This window comes from Anabrus simplex, chromosome X (assembly GCF_040414725.1).
Source record: "Anabrus simplex isolate iqAnaSimp1 chromosome X, ASM4041472v1, whole genome shotgun sequence".
Classification (NCBI taxonomy): domain Eukaryota; kingdom Metazoa; phylum Arthropoda; class Insecta; order Orthoptera; family Tettigoniidae; genus Anabrus; species Anabrus simplex.
The window spans coordinates 97,960,499-97,988,359 of NC_090279.1; the positions used below are offsets into that span (position 1 = coordinate 97,960,499).

At 40.0% G+C, this 27,861-nt stretch overlaps 1 protein-coding gene across 1 annotated transcript in view; it reads left to right on the plus strand.

Annotated features, from left to right (window-relative positions):
* The first annotated feature begins 2,925 nt into the window (after positions 1-2,925).
* LOC137503324 (zinc finger protein 3 homolog) overlaps positions 2,926-27,861 on the plus strand; it is a 49,597-nt gene continuing 24,661 nt past the window's right edge. The window contains exons 1-3 of the mRNA XM_068230875.1: positions 2,926-2,963; positions 13,278-13,407; positions 16,942-17,037. Of these exons, the coding sequence (XP_068086976.1) occupies positions 13,342-13,407; positions 16,942-17,037 (162 nt within the window). The 5' untranslated portion in view covers positions 2,926-2,963; positions 13,278-13,341. The remainder of the gene's footprint in view (positions 2,964-13,277; positions 13,408-16,941; positions 17,038-27,861) is intronic.

Below are 27,861 nucleotides of genomic sequence, written 5' to 3' on the forward strand. Positions count from 1 at the left end.
ATGATTAGTGAGAAGTTTCGAACAGTGGAGAGTAAGCAGGTTCGGGATATAGAAAGAGAATAGGTGGCATACAGGGATGCTGAGGTAGAAACAGCATGGGAATGCCTAGGAACGACTGTGTGTAAAGGTAGGGAAAGCGAATATCTTGGTGGAATGATGAAGTGACAGCAGCTTGTAAACGTAAAAAGAAGGCTTATCAGAAATGGCTCCAAACAAAGGCTGATGCAGCCAGGGAATTGTACGTAAATGAATGAAACAGAGCGAAACAAATAGTTTTTGAATCAAAAAAAAAAAAAGAAAGTCGTGGGAAGGTTGTGGTATTAACCTGGAAAAGCTAGGTCCACCAGCAGCGAAACCTTTCTGTCAGTAATAAAGAATCTCAGGAAGTAAAGGAAAAAGGAAATGAACAGTGTTTTGGGTAATTCAAGTGAACTCATAATAGATCCCAGGAAATATTGGACAGGTGGAGGGAATATTTTGAAAATCTTCTCAACGTAAAAAGGAAATCCTCCTGGTGGTGTCGCGAACATCAAGCTCATGGGCAGGAATAAAGTGATGTTGGTGAAATTACGCTCCAGGAAGTGGAAAGGGTGGTAAATAAACTCCATTATCATAAGGCAGCAGGAACAGATGAAATTAGACCTGAAACAATGAAGTATAGTTGGAAGGCAGGGATGAAATGGCTTCATAGAATAGTAAGATTAGAATGGAGTGTTGGTAAAGTACCTTCAGTTTGGACAAAAGCAGTAATCGCACCTATCTATAAGCAAGGGAACTGGAAGGATTGCATCAACTATAGAGGTATCTTATTGATTAGTATACCAAGCAAAATATTCACTGGTATCTTGGAATTAGGGTGCGATCAGTGGTTGAGAGGAAGTTGGATGAAAACCAGTGTGGTCACAGATCATAGAGGGGCTGTCAGGATCCAATTTTCAGTATGCACCAGTAAATGAAATATGTTACGAGATGAATGGACAGTTGTGTTCATGTTTCGTAGATATTAGAGAAAGCATATGACAGGGTACCGTGGGATAAATTTCGCCATACTGGCGGACTATGGTATTAAGGGTAGATTATTAAAAGCAATCAAAGGCATTTATGTTGAAACTTGTGCTGCGGTGAGAATTGATGGTCGAATGAGTTCTTGGTTCGGGGTACTTACAGGGGTTAGACAAGGCTATAATCTTTCACCTTTGTTGTTCGGAGTTTATGTGGATCATGTGCTGAATGGTAAAAAGTGTTAGGGATGGATTCAGTTAGGTGGAATTGCAGTACGCAGTCTGGCCCATGCTGACAACTTAGTCTTAATGGCAGATTGTGCCGAAAACCTGCAGTCTACTGTAATATCTTGGAACTTGAAGATAGGTGCAATGTGTATGGTATGAAAATTAGCCTCTCGAAGACTAAATTGATGTCGGTAGGTAAGAAATTCAACAGAATTGAATGTCAGATTGGTGATACAAAGATGGAACAGGTAGATAAATTTAAGTATTTAGGTTGTGTGTTCTCCCAGGATGGTAATATAGTTAAGTGAGATTGATTCAAGGTGTAGTAAAGCTAATGCAGTGAGTTCGCAGTTGCAATCAACAGTGTTCTGTTAGAAGGAAGTCAACTCCGAGACGAAACTATCTTTACATCGACCTGTTTTCAGACCAACTTTGCTTTACGGGAGCGAAAGCTGCGTGGACTCAGGATATCTTATTCATAAGTTAGAAGTGACAGACATGAAAGTAGCGAGAATGATTGCTGGTACAAACAGGTGGGAAGAAAGGCAGGAGGGTTCTCGGAATGAGGAAATAAAGGCTAAGTTAGGAATTAACTCATTGGATGAAGCTGTACGCATGAACCGGCTTCGGTGATGGGGTCATGTGAGACGAATGGAGGAGGATAGGTTACTTAGGAGAAAAATGGACTCTGTTATGGAGGGTAAGAGTAGTTGAGGGAGACCAAGACGACGATGGTTAGACTCCATTTCTAACGATTTAAGGATAAGACGTATAGAACAAAATGAGGCCACAGCACTAGTTGCAAATAGAGGGGATTGTGGCGACGTGCCGTTATAGTAAATTCACAGAGGCTTGTAGATTGAACGCCGAAAGGCATAACGGACTATAATGGTAATGCATGTGTCCTATATATGTATAAAAACCGTACCTACGATTTTATTTCCTTTAGTATACGAAGAATTGGATCGTAAAGTTCAGTGAATTGATTCCTCCTTCCATGGTTATCCACATACGTTAAGACTCATGGACCTGCTCTCGTACTTTTCTTTTCCTCACCCGGGGAGTTTCCTTCTCTGTTATATATCCTTTAAGCCAGATATAGCGACACATTAGAACCAGTGCCGCCAGTGCTTTCTTCGGTAAGTGGCGTATACTCTGTAGTTGTCACTAGTAATTTATCCTTTCTTAAATTCAGTCTGTTCTACTGAATCCTACAAATGAAATTTATTCTTCAAGAGTTCAATAAGTGATTAAACAACATTCAAATGTACCGGTACAGTTTTGTTTCGAAGTGGCTGGTATATTGTAATATATAGCGCGTATTAGCCAGTTGTATATCTTATTCTTTTAAGTGCAGTTCGGATTTTCTTCATTGAGGAATAGTTATTTCTGTCATTTTACCGTGTGTCCGTAACCTCTACCCTATTGTCGGTAATTTTCCAGTTCAATAAATTACTTTTGCTAAATTTATAGATCTCAGTTGAGAACGGTAAGAAGTTAATACTAATCCTTCTCAGTTTCAGCATTCTATATATTTTTAATATTTAATGTTTTAATTTTCTTAAATTGTATTTTTAATGAAGCATAAAAGGTGTATACGCATATAACTAGCTTGCTTGTTTGAAATCTCCCAGCCTTTGCGTTCCAAGTGTTGGCAAGTCGTGTGTAGTAGCAATATATCGTGTATTTAAATTGAGTGGAATGAGGATTTTTTTCTGAAGAGCTACGCAGATGGTAATTTCAGAAAGAAATTAGAGTATGTAGTATATAATTTTAATTATTGTTTTGGTGTGTTATTTACCTCCGTGTGCAATTTTATAGTGACGCTGTGATTGTTGAGTTTTTCTTTACACTGTATGCTGCGACATATGGTAGTACGGTTCGAAATCATGAGAGGTTTCCGTTAAAGATATCTGTATCTTGTAATATCAGTCTTGTTATAGAGATTCTTCTGTATCACATCATAACCCCACAACAGATATATCCGATGTTTATTCGTGATGATTTAGGTAATTCTATGGTTTACTGGTGTATAAGATCTTCAGGGGTGAGTGGCGGTGAGTTAGCATGGTGTCGAATCCCAGGATCGGCAGCCCTGAGAAACATTTACGTGGTTTCCGCATTTTATCATTAATTAACCTTAATTAATGCCGCTGCATATCTAATCTTATGCCTTTCCCATGGACTTGATAGCGGACCGATGACCTTCGATGTTAGGCCCCTTTAAACAACAAGCATCAGCAAGAACTTGTTAGGCCTAGTGCAAAACTAAACTGCTAGCAGGAATAGAAAAGCAATCTTCAGGAATAAATTTTGGCTGTGGAAACTGTAAAAGGTAGTTACTTGAAAGTAAAACCAATGATATACCGGTACTAATAAAGTGACCTGTGATGGCCAGAATAAGACAGGTGGAACAGGGTCATGGGATGGAGGAAAGGGAGGTGGAAGTAGCTTCTGCAGCTGTCAGGAAAGATAGCACTGACCAGGAGGGGAGGGCATCAAATGAGGTGGGTAGGTTGAGGCTCTGGTCATGGGGGATTCTATCGTTAGACATGTCGGGAAAGTGTGTGGAGGAAAGGGTACCAGAGTAGAGTGTTATCCAGGAATTAGGTTAAGGCAGATGTTGAGGAAAGTAGAAGAGAGGGAGGAGGGAAAGTAGAAGGTGGTAGTGTTTCACGTTGGTACTAACAACGTAAGACAGGTAGGTATAAGTACCAACATATTTGGGGATGTGAGGGATCTGGTAAATGCAGCAGGGATGAAATTTAAGAAAGCAGAGATTGTTATCAGTGGAATCCTGTGTAGGAGGGATACTGACTGGAGGGTGATTGGGGATTTAAATGAGACTATGGAGTGGGTATGTGAGAAACTGGGAGTGAAATTTCTAGATCCTAATGGGTGGGTAGGAGATAGGGATCTGCGCTCAGATGGCCTTCACTTAAACCACAGTGGTACATATAAGTTAGGAAATTTGTTTAGAAGGGTTATAGGGAGGTACATTCAGGGAAACAGAGTGGCCTAAGAGCGGTGTTAAAGGAACAGGGAACTGGAAATTGAGTGGGGATGACATAAAACTGTTAGTGCTCAACTGTAGAAGTATTGTAAAGAAAGGAATAGAATTAAGTAATTTAATAGATATATTCTTGCCAGATGTTGTAATAAGAGTTGAATCAAGGCTGAGAAATGATATAATGGATGCAGAAATTTTCTCACGGTTAGGAATGGTAGGAGGGGGATATTCATTCTCGTGAAAGAAGAATTTGTAAGCTACGAAAAAGTTAAGGATGACAAGCATGATATTCTAGGGGTAAGGCTCATTTCTAAAGATAATAGGCAACTTGATGTCTTTGGAGTGTAGAGACCAGGAAAGGGTAGCGCAGATGCTGATTCAGAATTATTTGATAAGATAATCAGCTATGTGGGAAACGATATGGAAAGAAACGTGATTGTAGCGGGTGATCTCAATTTACCAAATGTCAATTGGGAAGGTAATGCGAACGACAGGAAGCGTGACCAACAAATGGCAAGTAAGTTAATATGAGAAGGGCACCTGATTCAGAAAGTGATGGAACCAACTAGAAGGAAGAATATTCTGGATGTGGTGCTGGTAAAACCAGATGAGCTCTATAGAGAAACCGAAGTAATAGATGGTATTAGTGATCACGAAGCAGTTTTTGTCATAGTTAAAAATAAATATGATAGAAAGGAAGAGATTAATATTAGGATTGTTAGGCAGTTCCATATGGCTGATAAAACAGGCATGAGGGAGTTTTTAATAAGTAATTATGATCGGTGGAAAACGGTAAATAAAAATGTAAACAGTCACTGGGATGGGTTTAAAGCAATTGTTGAGGAATGTGAAAATAGGTTTGTACCTTTAAAGGTGTTAAGGAATGGTAAAGACCCACTATATTATAACACGGAAGTAAACAAACTAAGAAGGAGGTGCAGGTTGGAAAGAAATAGAGTTAGAAATGGCTGTGGAAGTAAGGAGAAATTGAAGGAACTTACTAGGAAATTGAATCTAGCAAAGAAGTCAGCTAAGGATAACATGACCGAGCTCGATAGCTGCAGTTGCTTAATTGCGGTCAGTATCCAGTATTCGGGAGATCGTGGGTTCGAACCCCACTGTCGGCAGCCCTGAAGATGGTTTTCCGTGGTTTCCCATTTTCACACCAGGCAAATGCTGCGGCTGTACCTTAATTAAGGCCACGGCCGCTTCCTTCCCACTCCTAGCCCTTCCCTGTGCCATCGTCGCCATAAGACCTATCTGTGTCGGTGCGACATAAAGCAAATAACATAAAAAAAAGGATAACATGATGGCAAGCATAATTGGTGGCCATACTAATTTTAGTGAAAAATGGAAGAGTATGTATATGAACTTTAAGGCAGAAACAGGTTCCAAGAAGGAAATTCCAGGAATCATTAATGAACAAGGGGAGTGTGTATGCAAGGATCTTCAAAAGGCAGAAGTATTCAGTCAGCAGTATGTAAAGATTGTTGGTTACAAGGATAATGTCCAGATAGAGGAGGTTACTAATACTAAAGAAGTATTAAAATTTACCTATGACAGCAATGACATTTACAGTAAGATACAAAAGTTGAAAACTAGAAAAGCAGCTGGATTTGATAAGGTTTCGGGGATATACTAAAGACAATGGGTTGGGATTTAGTACCATATCTGGAGTACTTGTTTGATTATTGTTTGCATGAAGGAACTTTACCAAATGAATGGAGAGTTGCAATAGTAGCCCCTGTATATAAAGGAAAGGGTGATAGACATAAAGCTGAAAATTACAGGTCAGTCAGTTTGACATGCATTGTATGTAAGTTTTGGGAAAGCATTCTTTCTGATTATATAAGACATGTTTGCAAAATTAATAACTGGTTTGATAGAAGGCAGTTTGGGTTTAGGAAAGGTTATTCTACTGAAGCCCAACTTGTAGGATTCCAGCAAGGTATAGCAGATATCCTGGATTCAGGACGTCAATTGGACTGTATCACAATTGATCTGTCTAACCATTTGATAGGGTAGATCATGGGAGACTATTGGCAAAAATGAGTGCAATTGGACTTGACAAAAGAATGACTGAATGGGTGGCTCTGTTTCTAGAAAACAGAACTCAGAGAATTAGAGTAGGTGAAGCTTTATCTGTCCCTGTGAAATTTAAGAGGGGAATTCCTCAAGGCAGTATGATTGGACCTTTATGTTTTCTTATATATATCAATGATATGTGTAAAGGATTGGAATCAGAGATAATGATTTTGCAGATGATATTATTCTGTACAGAGTAATAAATAAGTTACAAGATTGTGAGCAACTGCACAATGACCTCGATAATGTTGTGAGATGGACGGTAGGCAATGGTATGATAAAAAACGGGGATAAATGTCAGGCTGTGAGTTTCACAAATAGGAAAAGTCCTCTGAGTTTTAATTACTGCATTCACAGGGTGAAAGTTCCTTTTGGGGATCATTGTAAATACCTAGGTATTAATATAAGGAAAGATTTTCATTGGGCTAATCACATAAATATGATTGTAAATAAAGGGTACAGATCTCTGCACATGGTTATGAGAGTATTTAGGGGTTGTAGTAAGGATGTAAAGGAGAGAGCTTTATTTGTCCCTGGTGAGATCCCAACTAGAGTATGGTTCCAGTGTATTTGGACCCTTACCAGGATTACTTGATTCAGGAACTGGAAAGAATCCAAAGAAAAGCAGCTCGATTTGTTCCGGGCGATTTCCGACAAAAGAGTGGCGTTGCAAAAATGTTGCAAAGTTTGGGCTGGGAAGACTTGGGAGAAAGGAGACGAGCTGCTCGACTAAGTGGTATGTTCCGAACTATCAGTGGAGAGATGGCGTGGGAGGACATCAGTAGATGAATAAGTTTGGCTGGTGTCTTTAAAATTAGGAAAGATCACAATATGAAGATAAAGTTGGAGTTCAAGAGGACAAATTGGGGCAAATATTCGTTTATAGGGAGAGGAGTTAGGGATTGGTATAACTTGCCAAAGGAGATGTTCAATAAATTTCCAATTTCTTTGCAATCATTTAAGAAAAGGCTAGGAAAACAACAGTAGGAAATCTGCCATGGCTGACTTCAATATTGTCCCCTACGTTTCAATATACAAAATACAATTGAGTATAGTTTCCTGAATTGATATATGTTTAGATAGAAATCTGTTCCCTGGCAATGCATACGAGTCGACTCAATTAGCCACAGGAACGAAGCTTGTATAACCTGTAGGAAAAATTGTAGTATTCATTGTTAGTGCAGTATAATTACATTTACAGTAAAATATCACAAAGTGACTAACGAACACTGCTATTGGCTGAAATGAATTCACTGAGGCACTACTCGAGGTATTCAACACAGACAATTTTCGTACCACCTGGGGAACAATAAAAACTGCATAATAATTAATTTAATTGTTTGACACAGAACTCCCTTCAAGGGGCGCTCTGGTAAACACCACTCGGTTGTGTCATTAGATATGACATGCGCGGAAAAATAAAGAAAGGACACTGAAGTCAAGGTTGGTGGCATTGTTCGATGAAATGAGCTGGTAGCAGTATTGTGAAAATTTTTGTTTCCAGTTCAACAGATTCTTCTCCCTGTCTTCTGAGTTCAAAAGTGAGTCAAGACCCCCTCCATACCTGCCATGTATTCCGGTTGTTTCGTGAAATGTACGGATTTTGAGTGTGTTTTATGGCTGTACGGATGAACAACGTTATTGTACGGATTTTGAATATCCGCGCTTGGTTTCGCTTTCTGTGGTCAAATCGGATTTGTGTGACTTTCGATAGTAGCTGGTAATACGAGATGCAGTGTTTGAAATTCGACCGGTACATGAATCGATAATCACATTATCGATTTTCACCGTGCTTTTGTCAAATACAGCAGAGACAATAGGCGACACTCTGCGGGATATCCAAGGACAGCCATTAGAGCTCTATCTAGCGGAGTGACCTGAGAGTTACTGATTCTGTCATAAGGGCACGTGTGTTTGTTTTTGAAGTTTTTGCGTTATTTATGCGTTTGCATTAAGTTGACATAAGTAAATTGGAGCGTGTGTCTTTCCTTCATATCTCCTCTCAATATGAGTGGGAAGATACATGCTGTGTTTGGCTGCAATAACTATGTAGTGCAGAAGGATTCGAGGTCTTTCTTCCGTTTCCCTCGTGATAAGAGAATATAAGTAAATATTGTGTTTGCATATATATTCTTCCAGTTACAAAGATATTTTATAGTACTTCCTAAACTTCTGAACTGCGCGACCCACATTTTAACTGGCTTAAAATACAATAAGCTTATTTTATTGTATAATGCAGCAGTTAACCTTCAGTTCTGATGTGTTGTTGTACGTGTGATCTGTAGGTTTGATTTAATTAAGGGAAATATATATACATATGTGTGTGGCTGGTTGTGTTCCAAGTTACCCCATTTGAAATGCCGTAATGCATTGTCAAGCACTGAAGAAAATATGGGTGATATAAAAATGTACATATTTTGTTGAAACAATATGATGATGCAAATTTGCTTTACCCTAATGTAATGTAATTATTGTAAGTATTGCTTATAGGGAAAGTTTGAATGTTTTTGCTAAATTTATAGAGTTTCTTTCTGTTAGTAGGCCTCAGGTTAATAGGAAAATTGTCCAGCTCTTAAATATACATTCATTGAATCATGTGTTTAAGGAATGTGCTGATATTTTTGTTGTTAAGTGTTTTAATGTGATGATACAATGCTTTCAAATGAGAAAAAACAAATCTAACCGTGAAGGTTCATGCAGGAATGCTAAAGCTAACAAGGTAATGCGTAAATGAAATATCAAACCCTTTCACTGCAGTCCATTTCACATCTTGATTATATGTCTAATTTCAGTCTTTAAAATAACCTGTTAAATTAATCTTCATTCATTTATCCTGAATTGCTTTAGCAACTTTGAAATTAATATCTTAGTAACACTTTCTTTCTAGACGTAATTTATTTATCCATTTCTGTATATACATTTCAATTGATATTTGAAATTAGCGGGAATTTTCAGGTCACGCCACTAGGAGCGCTTGCAACTTGTCTCCCAGTTTAACAAGGCTAAATCCGGAAGTGTCGCGTATTGTCTCTACTGTATTTGATTTTGTCACCTGTTCGACCTCAACTGCTACTTCATTCAATGAGATGTTCTCAAACAAGTAGCAGGCTGCTATTTTGAAGAAAAGAGATCCGTGAAAAGTAGCAGACTGTGAATTTATAAAAAACAACTTTAGTAACTGCGTCGTGCTTCGTGGCAGCTGAAAGGCTTTGTTCGTGTGCGTGTGTAATATTAGCGGTAGATCTGAAACTCGTGGAATTTCTAAGCGAGGTAGTAATGTTCTTAATGAGTTCAACTAAGAAACGATATTATCACTCTTTTCGGGAGGCATATTCTGCTTAATGTCCTTGTTTTATACGATCACGGAAATTGTTCCCTTGAAAAGAGATGAGCACTCGTCAAGATGGAACTTTGTGCAAATATTTAATTTCAGGGGTGATTATAACATACTGTATACAGTAAAACCTCGATGCTTCGTTCTTCAGGGGGCAGGGGTAAATGACGACGGATGCGAGAAGATTATAAATGCGGGCAACATAAATAATAGGGGGAAAGCAAAATAATAAAATACGGGTACTCTTTTGGGGCACTCTTCACTATGCAAACATATTTTTATTATAAAACAGCAACAATAACGGCGCGTGGCCTCCGAAGCCAGGTGCAGGTCTTTCGAGTTGTAGCGTGATCTACGCGCATATGAAAATGCGGCCCTACCTAAGATGAATTCTAATGTTTAATTCGGCTAACAGACAGCCCCCGAACCGTTAGAATTAATCAAGGAAAGTTAAAATCCTCGACTCAATCCAGACCCCTTCAACCAAAGACCAACACGTGCTAACCATTTGGCTCATACCGGTATGAAAATATTGCAAACATAATATAAGCCTACGAGATAAAAAAAAAGCGTGACTTTTGCGCCGTTTCGTTTCACATTTGCTTACACATTTCGTAATAGTGGAAAAGCTTTAGGTTTAGTTCTCTTATTGCAAATTAAAGATATACGTGGGTATTACAGCGATAACATACATTTAGGAATAGATTCCGTAGACTCTTTGCGAACCATAGGTTGGATACCCAACACGGCGCGGCTCCCGCAGCTCAGCTCAGACGATTGCACAGAGGTTAGAAATTCAACGCGGCGCGTCTCGAATGATGTCACAGCAGCTTGTGCGAAGTTGCCAACTTAGGAACTAGTTACAAGACTAGGCTATGAGAAAAGATTATTGATCTGGCTTGGTTAGGTCTGGTTTTCAGGACTGTTGGGCAGAGGGCAACAAAGCGGTCAACAGGCCTCTTGCATCCCATACACTCCACAAGGTACGACGCGATTAATCACCCCGTGACTAATTAAAACCTATCTGGCGCACTGCGCGGTTTTATCTTTTTTTAGACGACGTTGGCAGCCCTAGCCAGCCTATACCAACGGATAAAATGGTGACAAATTTGAGTTTTACGCTGCCTACGTTTTAATTCTTGTAAACAAGAATACTTCTAGGGGTCGGTTAGTGGGCCGAGGAGAAGCGTTGGCACCAGGAGTCTCGTAGTGAGGTTGCTCGTGAATGACCTGTACACAGCTCTCCAGCCTACAATAACCTTGTTCAAGACTACCAACTCCGAATCGCACGTACGTTTTCGCGTAACAGGTTGCCGCTTTTATACGGTATGCTAAGAGTATTGAACAGTCCTCCTAAATTTAAAAAACCTTTGCGTATTGTTTTTCCTTACGTATGATCGATCAATGCGGGAAAATTGTGACAGAGGACAAATATTTTTCGACGATCATTGCGATAAAACGATAGTTCGAGAAACGATAGATGTGGGGAAATTTAACATAGGTTTATACGGAACATTTTTGGGACCGAATAAATTCAACGATTAATACGGGAAAACGACAGTTCCGGGAACGATGCATCGAGGTTCGATTTATTTGACTTGTATTAGTATTGTTTATAATCTCTCCCCCTCCTTGCTGTCCTTTTTCATTATGTCTCAATACTTACGCATACGCGTGTTAAAGATTTTCCGCTTAAGAATCCTTCAGATTTCTCGTTTTCAAAGTTGGCTGGTATGCTCCTCAGCTTTTCTGTCTCCACCACTCCCTTCCTTCCTCGAATATTTTTTCTACTTTTACTCCACTCTTCTCTGTACTCTCTTTCACCATATCCATTCACCCCTTTCTGGGCATTCTCCGATCTCTTTCTCTGTAAATACTTACTTGGGAATTCCATCCTCTTCCATTCTCATCATGTGTCCATACCATTTCAGCTTACTGGTCTCCATATTGCCTTTCAGTTCAGGTAATCCAATTCACTCCCGGATTTCTGCGTTTCTGATTTTATCCCTTCATGGCCTCCCTACTACTTCTCTAAGGAATTTCTTCTTGGCCTCTTGCATTCTGCTTTCATCATGTTTTGTTGTTGTCCATATGCCTGAAGCATATGTGAAAATTGGTGTGTAATACATTGGATTTTCTTGCATTCTTTTGGGACGTCCCAGTTACAGACTATAGGCCTACTTCTCACATATTGGTAAAACCCATTGGCTTGTTCAATTCTCTTTCTAATTTCTTAATTTATTTTCTCATCTTCTGCAATTATTCTCCCCGAATACTTGAAGCATTCCACAACTTCTAATGGTCTTGCATTTCCTTCAATATTCCCACTTCCTTCTCTATTGTCTCTCGTTACCACTACTATCATATACTTTTCCACATTTATTTTCATTCCATATTCCTCTATCTCGTGATTCCATACAGTATCTTGTTCTTGTACTTCCATTTCATCTTCTCCCCATATTACTGTGTCATCGGCAAATATTAAGGCCTTTGCCTCCTTGGTTCCCATTGTTTGTTGTATACTCTTGTGGATTTCATCCATGTTTGTAATGAAGTGTGGAGGGGATAATACACATACTTGTTGAAGTACTGTTTCTATTTGAACCGGTTTGTTTGTCCTATCATAATCTTCATGCTACTTACCATTCATTTGTGGTTTTTATAACTGGTTCTGCTCTCCCTGCCTTCTCTTTTATCAATGCATCCAAGACTACTTGCTGTGGTACACTGGCATATGCCTTCTCAATATCGATATATATCATTACTAAATCCTGCTTAAACTCCCATCTGTTCTCCATCATGTTATTTAGATTCAACAGATTGAAAAACTTAAAAGTTATGTCTATACTGAGTATGGAGTACGACATCATATTGGAAGTAAAACATAGATAATAACTAGTACCGAGAAAAATAGAGTTCAAGCCTTTGAGATGCCATATTATCAGAAGTTGATGAAGATCAGATGGATAGAACATGTCTCAAATAAAGAGATGGTGAATCATCTTGATGAGAGGAGAATGGCTGGAGAGAATTTGACCCTGAGAAGGAAAATTTTGATAGAAAAAATCACAAAGCACTGTGAACTTCTTCAGTTAGTTTTGAAGCTTATTGCAAAGGATAAAAATGGTAGAAATATTCCAAGATATGGAGTGATATGCAAACAGAATGGTCACTGAATTTTCAAGAAGTTTTGTGCTTTCTGATCGCAAGTGAGGTACGTTGGATTTTTAACATGAAAGGTCTTCTTGTTGCAGTTTCAGTTCCATATAAAACTGTATGTTATATAGCTATTCATCCGATATAAGGTGTCATTTAAAACTAGGGGACTTTGATATTGACAGATATGTTAAGTTATGTTTTCCTATGGAAATGATCACTGTATTAGAAGTCATGTAAAACTGGAGGTCCTTAGTTATGATCGTTGTATCAGTCATAGAAAACTTGAGGTCCTATACGTATGAGCACAATATCAACAGACATGTAACATTTTGAGTTTCTTTGTATGATCATAATATTGACGGTCATGTAAAATTACATGCTTGTTGCTTAGTCTGTTGATAAATAACATAAGTAGCAATGACATCAATAAGGTAATGTATTTTTCTGGCTTATGTTTCAGTGTAAGGTCATTGGAAGTAATCAACAACCCCAGTGCCTTCTAACAACTTCAGTTGCTGTGTGAAATGGACCTGGAAGTAAAGATAAAAGAGGAACCAGCCTGGTTTGAAGGAACAACAAGTGCATCACTTGTAAGCTCATTCCAGATAACTTTATAGAGGTCAATAATTAGCCCTTAGTAGCTGAATAAGTTTGGCAGGGGCATAATTTTCTATGTGCTTCCTCAATAGTAACACCAGCAATTACCTTTTACTGCATGAGCTTCTATGCGTAGTATGACTCGGTTTTGTTTCTTTGTCTGGGAATGTGCCACAGCGCACTACACAAAGCTGCCAACCCATGGGAACTACAAACCACACTATTGATGTACATGTATGGGTCAAACTAGTGAGAAAAACATCATTCATGGGACAAGGAAAGGGGTTCTGGTGGTATATGCCACCGGATAATGACCGCCCGGTGGACAGTTGGCCTCTGGCATTTACTAGGGAGATGGCAATGCATTCTATGTTTGATGGTGTCATAAATTAGGATCAATGTTGGAGGCTTGATGTTGAAGGAGCCTTGGTTAGGTCCAGCTAGTGACAAAGTTGTGATTAGCAGTGTCTCAAGATTGAGGCTTCAGGGCATTTCAAGTGATAAATACCTATTGACTGACTGATGTTTATTGATTAGCTCTGTTGGTTATTGAAATGGATTTCTGGAGGGTGTGTGGTCATTTCTTTATTCTGCATTTGTGGTAATGGTATCTTTGTGGTATTGACGTCATTTCCTATAATATTAGTCAATTGCAGTGCTAGAAGTTGCCGAGGTGCTGGAAAATGGTGGGTTCTAGATATAATTAGGTTATGGCCAGTAGCTCCCTGGCTCTCATGGAGATCATTTTTCCTCCAAAAGAAATTCCAAGTCAGATTTGCATCATTTAAACTTCTTTACAGTGACATGGATGTTGGGTGAGCACGTAGAAAAATTCTGCCTTGGAAGTTTACTGTGAGCATAGTTCATCTAAAGCAAACACCCTGATGAATGTGGAGATGCAGTGGAAAATTTTGGAGAAGATGCAAGATATTTTTATCATCTTTCCTTGCTCTGCCTGTTGCTACTCTAATCACAGTCCATTGCAATCTTCTGTTAGTGTGGCTTTCAGTTCAATGGGTTTTCATCTGATAGCTCAGGGGGTAAACTGATGACATGCTAATTTCATGTCAGCGGGTATGATTCAGGTTAGGTCTAGAGGTATTTGAGGAAGCTGAATTACAGCATATGTCTGTAGTTTTAGTCCGTTGAATGTGAATTCCTGTGCATCATTTTGGCACCTCACAGTCTTCGAAAACCTTGACAGTTTGAAGAGAGATGTTCAATGAATAACTGTGACCTGACAGTAATAATCTAATGCAAACACTGTGAAGTGCTAATTTACATATGAGATATTGCCCAATAGTTGCTTAAAGATAAAATTCTGCAATTAGTGAGTGCTATTCTGAGAATAAATGTGTGCTTTTTGAGTTCTGAGTTACAGGCACTACAGAAGAGAATGGTGTCTGAACATATTCAAGATGTGAGTGTACTGCTGTTCAGGATCTCTACCTTTGGTATTTCTTGTTATGTCAGACTTGAACCCGGCATATGAGCACACTCCCGATCAAAAACACTAGGTTTAATATTTCTTATAATGCTACTGCTTCAAACTTGTACAGATATGAGAATTATGTTAAAGAAATGTGTGACAATATCGGAAACTGTTAGCACGTATATTAAGGTTGGGGTTGGATAAGTCTGTACTTTTTACTGTCAGTATCGAAATTACTTTGGTTTAGGGGTTGCACCTCTTCTATTTTTCCCCTCTGATTATACTGGAGGATGGTTGGCCCATTGTACTTTTTTTAAACTAATATCTTTCAACACTACTGCATCACCATTAGAACCACATGTTAAAAATTATTACCCATATCGTACATAGTGTAGAATAAGTTAACCGGGCGAGTTGGATGTGCGGTCTGGGGCACGCGGCTGTGAGCTTGCATCCAGGAGGTAGTGGGTTCGAAACCCACTGTCGGCAGCCTTGAAGATGGTTTTCCGAGGTTTCCCATTTTCACACCAGGCAAATGCTGGGGCTGTACCTTAATTAAGGCCACGGCCGCTTCCTTCCAACTCCTAGGCATTTCCTATCACATCGTCGCCATAAGACCTATCTGTGTTGGTATGATGTAAGCAACTAGCGAAAAAGGAGAAGAAGTTATGTCACAAATCTTTCGTCAGTGATATTGAGACTGGATACACCAGTCTGCTAAACAAAATGTCAACACAGGTGATTACTCTGGGTTATCCTCACATCCACAATGTGCTGGAAAATATGTGTGTTAAGGAAAGAGTAGATGTGCCTGTGGCATATGAGAGATAAAATAGCTTAAAATCTGAATGTACATTCTCTCAAAATAAGTATTTTGTTCAGACATTGAATCCATTTAGAAAAGGAGATTAGTGATTAGCTCATTTTATTCCTCGAATATAGGTCAGACTGTATGTTATATAGAGAATAATGTCTAAGGGCTCTAGAATACATGATTTCTGAGAAAATTTTCTTTAATATGCCTCTCCTGACACCTTGAGGACTTAAGGCACATTAAAAAAATTTGTCTCCTCTTTGTCATTATTGACCTCTCCTTTTTGTGCATCCTTTTCATCCATTCCTTAGTTTAAATACTGTTCTCTTCTATATTGAATGGTTAAGCCTGTACTATATTAAATGGGTTAAGTCAGTATAATCCAGAACTTTATATTTTAATTCAATTTTATTGGTAGATTAAGTTCTATTAGAACATAAGTTTTTGATCACAGTCCCTCCCCCTTTAGTGGCAACAAGGTTTTTATGAATTCAAGTGAGAAATTTAAAGGTCTCGTAGTAGATCATAAAAGATCTTCTGAAACTGCAGATGTACACTCTGACACTGCTGACTCTCCACTGAGAGTGTCCTTATACACACAGTTCTTCACAGAACACTACATTATTGTAGTAGTAAAATATTTCATTTGTGGTTGCCTTGAGTTTGGGCTACATCACATCTTTCACTCACATATGACTGTGGTAAGCCTGCTTCCTGTTTAATTTTTTTAAATTTTACACTTGGAAGCATTGAAATATGCTGTTTGAAACAGAACTGTCTTAATACTTTATGTAGCCCCTGTGAGGTCGGTGAAACCAGAGTAGAGAATGTTATTCCAATATTTCAAGGTATTTTAATCTCATTTGTAATTGGTTCAAACAACTTTTAAGATTTGATTGATATGACTGTACATATATGAAAACATATCATATAATTTAGTGTTTATGCCTATGGCTGCTTCCCTCCAAATTCTGTGCAAGATGGTGCCAATTCCATCCCTGGTAGTATATATTCTGGTATGGCTAGGAAATGTTTCACATGTTATATTTTGTTCTCAGTCTCATGCTTTATCTCACATAAGGAGTGAGGAGGAACAGTAACACCATTCTCAGTACAGCCTTTAGTTAGAATAATCCTCTGCTGGTAGTAATCTTCCTTAAATAGTGAAATTTTGAAAGTAACTGTAATACTGGCAATTAATGTATTAACATGCTTATTTGTTCGTGACTATATTTGTAGATATGTGTTACGAGCATACCTAATATATCTTACTTTCCACAGGAACATATTGAACATGTGTCAGAAGTGATAAATGTGAAAGAGGAAATTAAATCAGAGTTAACCGAGCCGTGGTCAACACAGGAAAACTCTCTTGAGGTAATGTACATAATTTGATAAGCCATCGTCAGGTATTAAAAATGGTTAGAAAATGGCTCAGCAGATATCAGTGTTTGACCCTTTATTTCAGCGGACACTATTAATAGTCCTACGGAAAACATACTTTTTTATGAGATTGTTTACTTACCTAATTTTCATTTTTCCTTCAAGTTTTTCCACGACCTTGCATTATGAATTGTGCAGCAGGTAGGATTGCTCCAAACACCTCTACTCTATATCATTTGGGAGCTCTTATAATTACTACTAATACTTTTGACTTTTTAAATATTTTCCAATGCAAAGTAGCTGTAAGATACATTCTTTTGTTACTACGAGTATTACAGGGTATTTTTTCTAGTTGCTTCCAAATGAAACAACTTTGTAGTATTATTGATTATATTAATTATTGATTTCTAGATAATAAAATTATTTGTAGATACAAGTTGCAGGTGATATGCCTGTTTACTGTGAGTGTTCACTTATATACCTACTACACACATTGTAGCCATCTCATGGCAAGTGAAAAACATTCTTAATCTTCCGAATGTGTTCGTGGTATTACTAGTCCATTGTGACTTAGAATATGACTTAAACATGCAATGAATAAATAAGCCATTGAAGAGTTATCTTGCCTTTCTGCTTCATACTTCTTAAGGGATAGGATTATTGAATAGGCCTTGTAAGTTCACCGTTACTCACCTGAACAGTTGTTACATGAATGAATTTGTCACTACCAGGATCCACATTTGATCACTGTTATCGTCTACTTCATAGCGTGTGTGTCGTCTTCTTTCAGTATGATTATGTTGCTATGGGGTATTTCATTGCCCGTTTATTGAGATATTCATTTGACCATCGCTTCCAGCAGTTCTGGGTTAGGTGCTGAATATATAGCCATGCGGGCAGGGTTATGATGGGAGAGGAAGTATAATCATGGTCAAGGAGTATAGTAATTGGCTCTCCTATAAGGAAATGGGATGTAGTTAGGTAAGAAGTGTCAAAAGGCTCGTCACTTAGCTTTGGCGAGAGGATGTGGTATGTGTTGTAAGAGTGGTCAATTCATTGTTGCTGAAGCGATAAGAATCCATCACTCATCTGAGGTGATATACCAGACTCTTAACAGCTGCATCCCACATTCCACCGAATTGTGGTGCTACAGGAGGGATGAAATGCCATGTCTGTCCCATGACTGCAGTTGTGTGAAGAGTTGGTTTTCTGGGGGTTGTTTTGCAGAAAGAAGTTTGTGCCATTATCGCTGTACATGTTCAGGGGTTGACCTCTATGAGAACTAAGTCAATACAGTGCGGAGGGATGTGTTGTTGTGATGAGATCAGATATAATGTCTGTGTAGACAGCCTTGGTAGCTGGGCAGTCTGGTCTTGTTCGATCTCACACCATTTTTGATGAGAATTGGAATGGGAATAGGTACGTTGAGGTTACATGGACCGTTTGTGTATTTTGCATTAATTGTTCTGAGATATCTGCATTAAACTTAGAACACTTCTTTCCGTCCCCCTTGCTGTTGAGATCCTAAACTTGTATTTCAGAGAGTTGAGTGCCAGGATGAAGTACTCGAGGTGTCCTGCCATCACAATTATATTTTTGAGATGATATGATACAGAATATCTAATGTTTCCACTCCACTTGTGTTGGACTACTGTGCAGACTTCTGCCAACATGAAGATTGCCTTCTTGATCTATGATTGGATTTATAGTCTTAATATGAGATAATAGTTTCCTACACAACATTGATCTATTATTTGTGTAAAGGGTTCAACTCCAATATGAACAGCTGACTTAAATTTCACTCTGTGGGCTGTTTACAACAATCTCAGATAATTATATGCTACAAATTTCATGACTGGTCCATATTGAAATGTACATTAATTTAAAAAAGTTACAAAAGTTCATTGAAATCCTCCTATTCAGTACACATTGGGTTTTTAAAATTAAGATTTACATCTTGTCATACTTATTTAGGGGGACATGTTTCACCCATTGCATGGGCATCATCAGCTGTCATCTCATGCCTAGAGGATAAAAATCTGCATCCTGATTATTCTAGTCGAAGTGTTACACTGATTATTCTAGTCGAAGTGTTACATAGAGAAGCATGTGTGTTATAAAAATGAGGAAACTTGTTGTAAGTTCACAAACGACAATTTACACAATTAAAACACATCTAAAAGTATTTGGGAGAGGATATGAGTACATGTTTTAGGAGTGGTCCATTCTTCGTTGGTGAAGCGATAAGAATCCATCATTCCTGAGAGGTGATTCTCATATTCCACCTAAGTGTGGTGCTACAGGAGGGATGAAATGCCATGTCTGTCCCATGCCTGCAGGTGTGTGAAGAGTTGGTTTTCTGAGGGTTGTTTTGCAGAAAGGCCTTGATTTCTTTAGCTGCTCCAAAGAAGTTTGTGCCATTATCGCTGTAAATGTTAAGTCTACAGCGAATAGTGCATAAGCCCAATGCTTCACTCATCTCCTCACCTCCGCCACATCCTGTTCCCTCAATTCCACACAGATACAATACTAGAAGTGTAAGTGTCATTCAGTCTGACTTTGCAAATGCAACTAGTACACACCTGAAAGGTTGATTGTTTAAGTAAATGAATACACAAATTTAACCTTTGTTTCTCTAATCGTAAAAATCCTTCTACCCTCCTCTCATTACAGATTCTTCACCACACATCCCTCAATAGTCGATTCCAACATTCAAGCTTTAGCCAACTGTGAGCACTAGCGTCCGTATTTGACTAATAGTACAAGAGTAGGCTATCACATCAGCTAGTAAAGACATACACGCCACACACAGTTGTGAACCTTTTTTCACTTCTTCAACAAAAATGAGGAGACTGTGGACGCACCGTACAAATACGGGTTTAATAACAATAACAACTCCATCAGTCACACAGCTGTACAATGTATGATAACACTACAAGCCTCCTACAAGAATATTCAGTGTCATCTTTCAATGATTAAACTACGTAAGGTTCATAGTAACCATTATGCGACTTTAAATTGAGTTGCCTTAAACCACATTCCATTCATACTTTGAACTTGCAACTTTAGACAATAATTTTAGCCATAGACATTCTTATTGTTCATGTATATAGATTGATTGGCTATTTTTAAAAATGTTTTAAGGGTATCAATGTAAGTTTGCACCAAAATTAACCATTATTCTCACACATATTTTTAGACATGTTTTAATTGTGTATATTGTCGTTTGTGAACTTACAACAAGTTTCCTCATTTTTATAACACACGTTTCTCTATGTAACACTTTACCAGAGGAATCAGGATCCTGATTTTTATAAATTTTTGAATCAATCTCAGATAATTCGCAAACAATATGTAGCGACACTCTATACCGTGCTTTATCTTGCAACTTTTTTATGAACAGATCACCGTGCATGGATCTAAGGAGAATTAGTGGCATTTTTTGTAGTGGGAGATTAATTTGAGTTTCATGTATTCATTTTGGGCTACTCTAGGAGTATTGATTCAATCATGTAGGACCATGACAACAAACTGTATTGTTGATGATTATGTTCATTTGCAGTCGTCTTCACCCTAAGTCAGCGGTTTTCTGCTATTATTTTTTTCTGATATCCTTGCTAATGTTCCTTATTTCTCATTGTACAGTTGGTTAGGAATTTTGTGTTTGTTAATGAATCTAATTGTAAATGTTAATGTCACTATCACTGATCTTTGTAATATTTCCTTTGTGATTTGTTGTGAAATATTTTTTGATATTTCTTATGCTCTACTGTTTGTAACTTGTTGTGTCCTTTGTTTCAATACCTCCAAAGTAGCCAGTTGTTGTTCATACACTTGTGTCTTTGTATTTTCGTGACTCCTTGTATATTATTTACATCTTCCCCCATGTACCATCCATGTTATACCACTTGTTGGCCGGCACTTGCGTATGTCTCTTCGATGATCATCTTTTATCTTTTGTAAGTAATTATACTAAACTATCCATCATAGATTCACGTCAATTTTGTGTAGTGGAGAACTGGTTAAGTCTTATGAGTTTTCTGATCCATTATTAAATGCTGCATGAAAACTTGAGTTCCTGGGAATAGGTCTGTTCAAGGAGTACGGAGCATGGGATCAGCAAGTCTTAAGTCTCTAGGAATGTCCCAGTCATTTTAAAAAGACCACAGCAGTCATTGCTGAAATTGTGATTCTTTTTCAGAAGCTCGCTAGCAAGGGTGAATTTGGTGAAGAAGTTGTATGTAGTAACGTTTCCCCCTGTTCCCTCAATATCCTTGACAAGTTTCAATACCACATTCCTTCCCTGGTTCACTTCTCTCTGTCCGTTTACTGGTTTACATTCCAAACTTCAGCAACGCACAAATTAGCCGTGTCCAAATCCGAGATGAGCCATACATTTATTCAGTATTTTACTCTTGGTTAGGGGGTATTTTCCCCTAAAGCAAACCTTCTGTTCGCCCACAGTAGTATTTTCGTATGAAACAAACACTTTAGGTAGCTGTGAAATGAACATGTTAAAGCCATCCCTTATTGCCGCTAACTTGCCATTACGTCTAAGGGCTAGTCTGTCTCCCTTATTATCGAACCTCAAAACTGGGTTATCATTTGGAACAATTGAGAGACATTGCAGCTCGAAGGATAAAGACGACCCTCTGCTTCCTTCCATAATTCTTGAAGTGATTCACCCGCTCATTTTTTTAGACTCCGGCTTGCAAAACCGGCCCTGTCAATATAGATAACTGCATGTCATTGTTGGTTGTGATTATTAACAGTCAACGATATAGACAGAAACTGCTAGTGTTACTAAATGGTGTAAATTGCACACACTGGGGCCGGTGACACTAGCTTGAAGAGCATGGAATATTTTTAAGGATGTGGCACATAAACATTGGAGTTGGTACAGAGAGGGATATTAGTTCATTGAACTTATATTTCTTTGAAAATTTTGTTTTATTCAATGGAAACAAATTCATATCACCTTTCATACAAGTTGAGTTGAAGCGTTGTAACAGGCTGGAATCTCCGGACTCCGGAATGGTTACTGGACACGATCTCGATAGGAACCATGCCCGTCCTGGATGTGAAGTTCTCGACGTTCTAGAATTTCTCGAAGTTCTGGAGGATCTAGGAGTTCACGAATTTCTATGTGCACACGTTGCGGGGTTCGATCTCAGACGATAATACTGAGAGGTGAGGCGTAACGCGCATACAAGTCCCCCGTATGGCATTCAACTCACTTGTAGCACTGTTATTTAAATCAACATCGACTTTTAAATATTGCATTCATTCATTCATATTCATTGCAAGTTATATAAGTCAAATGTTAATGAAATTGACAATCGAATTTTGATTCAAACAGCTAGTTGAATCACAATGGTTCATAAATTATCACTTGAAAGTAAAACAATTAAACTGAATGTTTGACCACAAGTTGTAAGTCAGCCGAATTAATACTTTGGAAAATTATGTACAATTTATAATGTCAGGTTCACGACATGAATCCGCTAATATTGGCATGGCAGGCTGGGATGTTGTACTAGGTCACAAATCTTTATCGCCACAGTTCCAAACTTTCTGATTTCGTCAGTTTATCATCAGAACACAATATTGAGCGCAATATGCACAGTCCGTGTAAGTTCAAGACATTTTAGCATGTTCATGATAAATTAAGCAAACTTAATGGCACTCGGAAATGTCCTATTCCGTCCTTAAACAAAAATTACGTGTACTTGAATACTGTTGAGCAATGTTATTAAATGATCATTAAAGTTAAACTGCACTTGCAAAGAGTCTGCCACTGTCTGTGAAAAATGATAATGACGCCGAAATTATAAGTTCAAATATGGCAATGAAAAATGTTCTCTCGGAACTTCACTAGAGGAAAACACAAATTCTAATATGGCACTCGAGATTAAACACAAGTTCAAATGTGGCAGTCAGAAATATTCTTTCCCACAATTTGTTATGAAACACAAGTTCAAACGTAATACACGGAAATACTCTAATTGTCACAGTTTGTCGCGAAACACAAGTTCAGTGTGGTACTTGGAAAATTACAACACTCACAAGAAAAGTTATATGTTCCCACAGCTTGTCGCAAAACACAACTTCTAATGAGACACTCGGAAATATTCCATATTCCAAAGTTTGTTACGAAGCACAAGTTCGAACGCAAGTTCAAATGTAGCTCTTGGAAGGGTTACAACACTCACGAGAAAAATTCTATGTTCCTTCAGTTTATCACTGAAACACAAGTCCTAACATGGCACTTGAAGAAAATTATAAAGTTCTGCCTCCGCTGGAACCGAGCACTCGAGATGCGAAGTCTCGTCCGACCTTAGGTTTGCTCTGACGCACATGTAGACCTCCACCCATCGCCCGTATCGCAGCGACAGTGGAGTATTATTGACCCTGTAGCTTTTTTGTTTTATATCGGGGCAGGGGGGCGAAGCCTGCTTCCCCCGTGTGACCATCGACTCAATCTACATGGCCTCCGACATGCTATTATTTCTAAGAAGAAAGAGATAGCAGGGAAGAGTGGGAAGTGATACAAGGAGTATCTGCCTGTTTCCATGTCAGACACGCTACCAGGGAAGGTTTGTGTTGGTTGGATAGTGTTAAAGTATGGTATTGTAGGGTCAGGGAAAAAACACATAGGCAGAAAAGAGAAATAGCCTACATGTAAAACCTGACATCTTGTGATAGCACATGCAAGGACGTGGGCTGGAAATGTCCAGAGGTAGTGTTAGTTAGAAAGAGGTAACATGAACAAGTCATAAACCCATTCCTCGCCATTCCGTCCGCCAGGGGATCAGTTCATCTGGGCACTGCTGTGACTAGCGCGGGCCTTGCCGGCTGCAGAGCCATTCGCCGAGTACCATTAGGGCCTGCCGAGCAGCGCCACCTCCTTGGGGTCCCTCGTACCCAGTCTTCGATCCCGGAGAATGAGGCCAAGCCCGCCGAAGAGGGGGCCTCCTGGAAGGGGGTGGGTCGTGGCGCCGGGCCTCCTTCCTCTCTGCCCGCGCCATGGCCCGGTAGACAGGGCAACTGCGATGGGAGGCCGGGTGGACCCCGAGCAGTTGGCGCACACCGGTGCCTCCTTAAGTGTTGCGCGTGACGTGTAGTGGTGATCACCACCACAGCGGTTGCACCTCACTTGGAGCCCACAGCTGACCTGACTGTGGCCTCACCTCAGACAGCGGAAACACTGCAAGAGCTGCTGAGGGGGACGTTTTAGTCTCACCTGACTGCCGCTACCCGTTGAGGTCCTCTCCTGTTTGGCTCCTCGCTCGGCTGCTGTCCTGGGAGCTGTCCTGGATTGCAGCAGAGCGGCACTCTCCTGTTGGGCCGGCAGCGCCTTCTGCTTCCTGGTCCGGCGTCTTCTTCTTCTTCCCGGAGGTTTCTTCTCAGCAGGGGAGGAGGCCTCGTCCTGGTGGCCCTCCTCCCGGCCTGGTGACCCCGGGGTAGCTGGTGTCTTCACTGCGTCGCCCTCTTCTTCCATCTCCTGGCTGGCGTCGGCGGCGTCAGTCGGTGCTAACACTGTCCTGGGGGGCGCACATCGAGGTGTGCAACTCGACAGACATGCAGGCAGGCTGGGGCTGGGCAGCAGGGGGCGTCCCTCTCCACTGCTGTGCTGCTCTCCACCATCACGGGCGCTTTCCTGGTTTGCACCCGGCTAACAGGCCCTTCCTGGTAGGCCTCCGTCTGCGACCACGTCGCACTGATAGGTGGTCGACGATCCTGGTTGGCGGCCTTGTTGGTCTGCGTGTACTATGTAAAGTACAGCTTTCCAACTGGGGTCACGGCGCTCGGGAGCGCCGCCGTCATTATCCATCCCTGGCTCCGTCTGCGTGGCTGCCTCCTGGTAATCTGAGACGTCCAGGTGCCCCCTGAGTCCTGGTAGCCGGGCGACCTGGAACTGCTGGAACGCGCGCTCCTCGTAGACCTTGAAGCTAGCTGCGTCATTAGGGCGAATGATGATCGCCCAGGCAGGGACCATATGGCCGATGATCTGCAGGAGTGGCTCCCCAATGGGCTCCGCGGTCGCATTGAGGTGGTCGAATACTCGGAGCGTCCCCTGATGGTTGTCCTCCCCCCACCGGTTGAACACCACCAGCCCCGGGCGTTCGTAAGGGGGGGCTTCCATCATGTAGAGCGCGTCTTGTAGCTTCTCGAAGGCTCCCTCATGGTCGTGGTCGACCAGTCTCACTGGTAGGGTCGGCGTCGGCTTCTCCATCATGGTCCTCCTGAAAATAAATTCCTGAAAGAGAAAAGCGAGCACTTAGAAGTGCTCAGCTCAGACGAAAGCTGTTTCGAAGTCGTACTAATAAGTGCAGCAGCCTGGTTAGCACTTAAGAAGTACTGTGCGCCTGGCAAGGAGAGAGAAAACGGAGCGGGAGGCACGTACATCCTTCCGCTACGACAGTCAGCTCGTCCTTCGACCCTGTAGCCTCGATCACCTTCCTTTTACCTGGAGCCGACAAAGCATCTAGAAACGTGGATATTATCCACCTGTATAACTCCCAAAGTACGTGGTGGATTCTCTCGAGAATTTGATAGATTGTATCTGTTATGATGGCCTCCACGTTGGCGGTGTAAAAATAACATCATCTTAACTCTAAGTAGACTTTTACACATGGGTCGAAACATTAACATGTATTGTCACCCCTGGCTGCTTGAAGCTATCTCGAAGCAGCTACTTCACTGCTGTGCACGTCAGGGAGTTCGGTGGGCTGCCTATCCTCCACCTCGCGCGAAGTTTAACACACATACTTCGAACTTGTTTCCACGTTGCGGTGTTTCCGGTACAGGATAAAGAAAATTCGATCAGGATTTTCTTTATGCGTCTCTTTCGAAGTATGTCATCAAGCTGGAAGTATTATATATTCCCTCGATGGTTCCATTTGGTTAATTAGCATGCTTGCTTCTGCTCTGTATTCCTGTGGTAGGGAATTGGGTCGTTTCTTGTATGTGGAAGTATCCTTAACATCCAGATGGTATCTAAAATCTCAGATCTCTCCGTGGTGATCATTGAATAAGTCTGGATAAGTTTTAAAGATTTCCTCGCCTGTATCTGCAACGTCTTTTTTGGCCGCTGGGTCTTTAATTACACCGACTATGGAGCTGATATTGTCAGAACTGTCGTCGAGTATCTCTTCTATAAGAGGCACATCTTCGACGGGTCCCATTTCATTGGGATTACCCCCATCATTTTCGACTGGCGCAGCATAGCTATTCCCAAAATCGAGGTCTTCCCGTGAGGTATCTATCCCTTGTATTCGACCATCATCTCCTTCAGTCAGCTGTAATTCTACAAGGTCAACATTGTAAACTTTAGTGACGTTTGCAGCATAATCAATCACTCCTCAATGTTTAATAAGGAAATCAGAACTGGTATTAGAATTAGTAATATATTCTGTAGAAATCCTATGTGTGGTGTGATAATTGCATTTTCAGAATAAATTGTTGTGTAGAACTTTAAGGTGTACAGTGCTTACACTCTGTCATTCTACATTATTAACAGTTAACTTTTCTTTTAGCTGTTAATGTTAATGCTATAATTGGTTTAACAGTAAAATAATGATAATCATTACATTTACTTTTTGTTAATTTTTAATTCACCCAAGTGTCATTGAAATGTGTTTGATACAACCTGATCTCTTCCCTTTGGAGATAAATTGACTCATGAGCGTTACTCTGTGCCCAGATTCCTTTGATCCATGATTCCCGTTTACAGCGTATACCCTGCAATTTACTAGTGTTTCTTACACTTCCCTGAGTATTAGCTTCCAAATATTCCATGGGATAATTCTGGACATCGGTTTATCTTCAATAAGTGGATACTTTGTTTCTTAATATGTATAGATCTGTGTGTATATAGGACAGTCAAAGTTCATAGAACTATTGTGTTAAACCTATTTCTTGATTGTTGTCTCTTTTTCTCCGTACCTCAGTAGGAGAATTTGTTTGTTGTATCGTGTTGTACTGTATGGTCACATTGTCAACAAATGTTAGCTGAAGTGAATTGCTTTTGAGTGTTTAACTCTAACTGAAGTTCTGTTGCGAGGTCCACTCAGCCTACGTGATTAGAATTGAGGAGCTATCTGACGGTGCGACAGCGGCCCCGGTCTAGAAAGCTAAGAGTAACGGCCGAGAGAATTCGTCGTGCTGACCACACGCCACCTCGTAATCTGCAGGCCTTCGGGCTCAGCAGCGGTCGCTTGGTAGGCCAAGGTCCTTCAAGGGTTGTAGTGCCATAGGGTTTGGTTTGGTTTGGAAGTTCTGTTGGGTTCAACATGCGTTGGCTTGATCAGCTCAAGAATAATGGTTGGCATTTTTTCTGAGTAGGGTTCTTGTGTGAGGTTCCTTCGGATTTTGATGGAAGAATATAAGCATAAACTTGGAAGCATGGTCTATCGTAATTGAAATGCCGATATGCTTGATAAGTCTCCTAAAGGGATTCTTGGTGAAAGGCATACAGAGAAGCTGCGAAGAAGTAAGTGCTAACCTTGATCCTAGAACCGAAGAGCATTGGTAGGCAGCCCATCTTGACTTCAAGGGAGGAAAGCATGCTCTGCATAGAATTTTGAAAGATGTGCATTGGGGGTTCTACTTTACTCTTTACTTTTTCAAAGTAACCCCATGTATCGCAGAATGTTGCACATGTATATGAAAACTTATGTCCGAATGTGCATGTAAATCTGGCGAACTGTGAACACCGAATTTTTAAAATAAAGACTTACTTTTAACCCTTCAGTGCTGAACTCTTTACGTGGTATAGACCCATACATGGTTTCGCATTTACGGCTATAGCGTGAA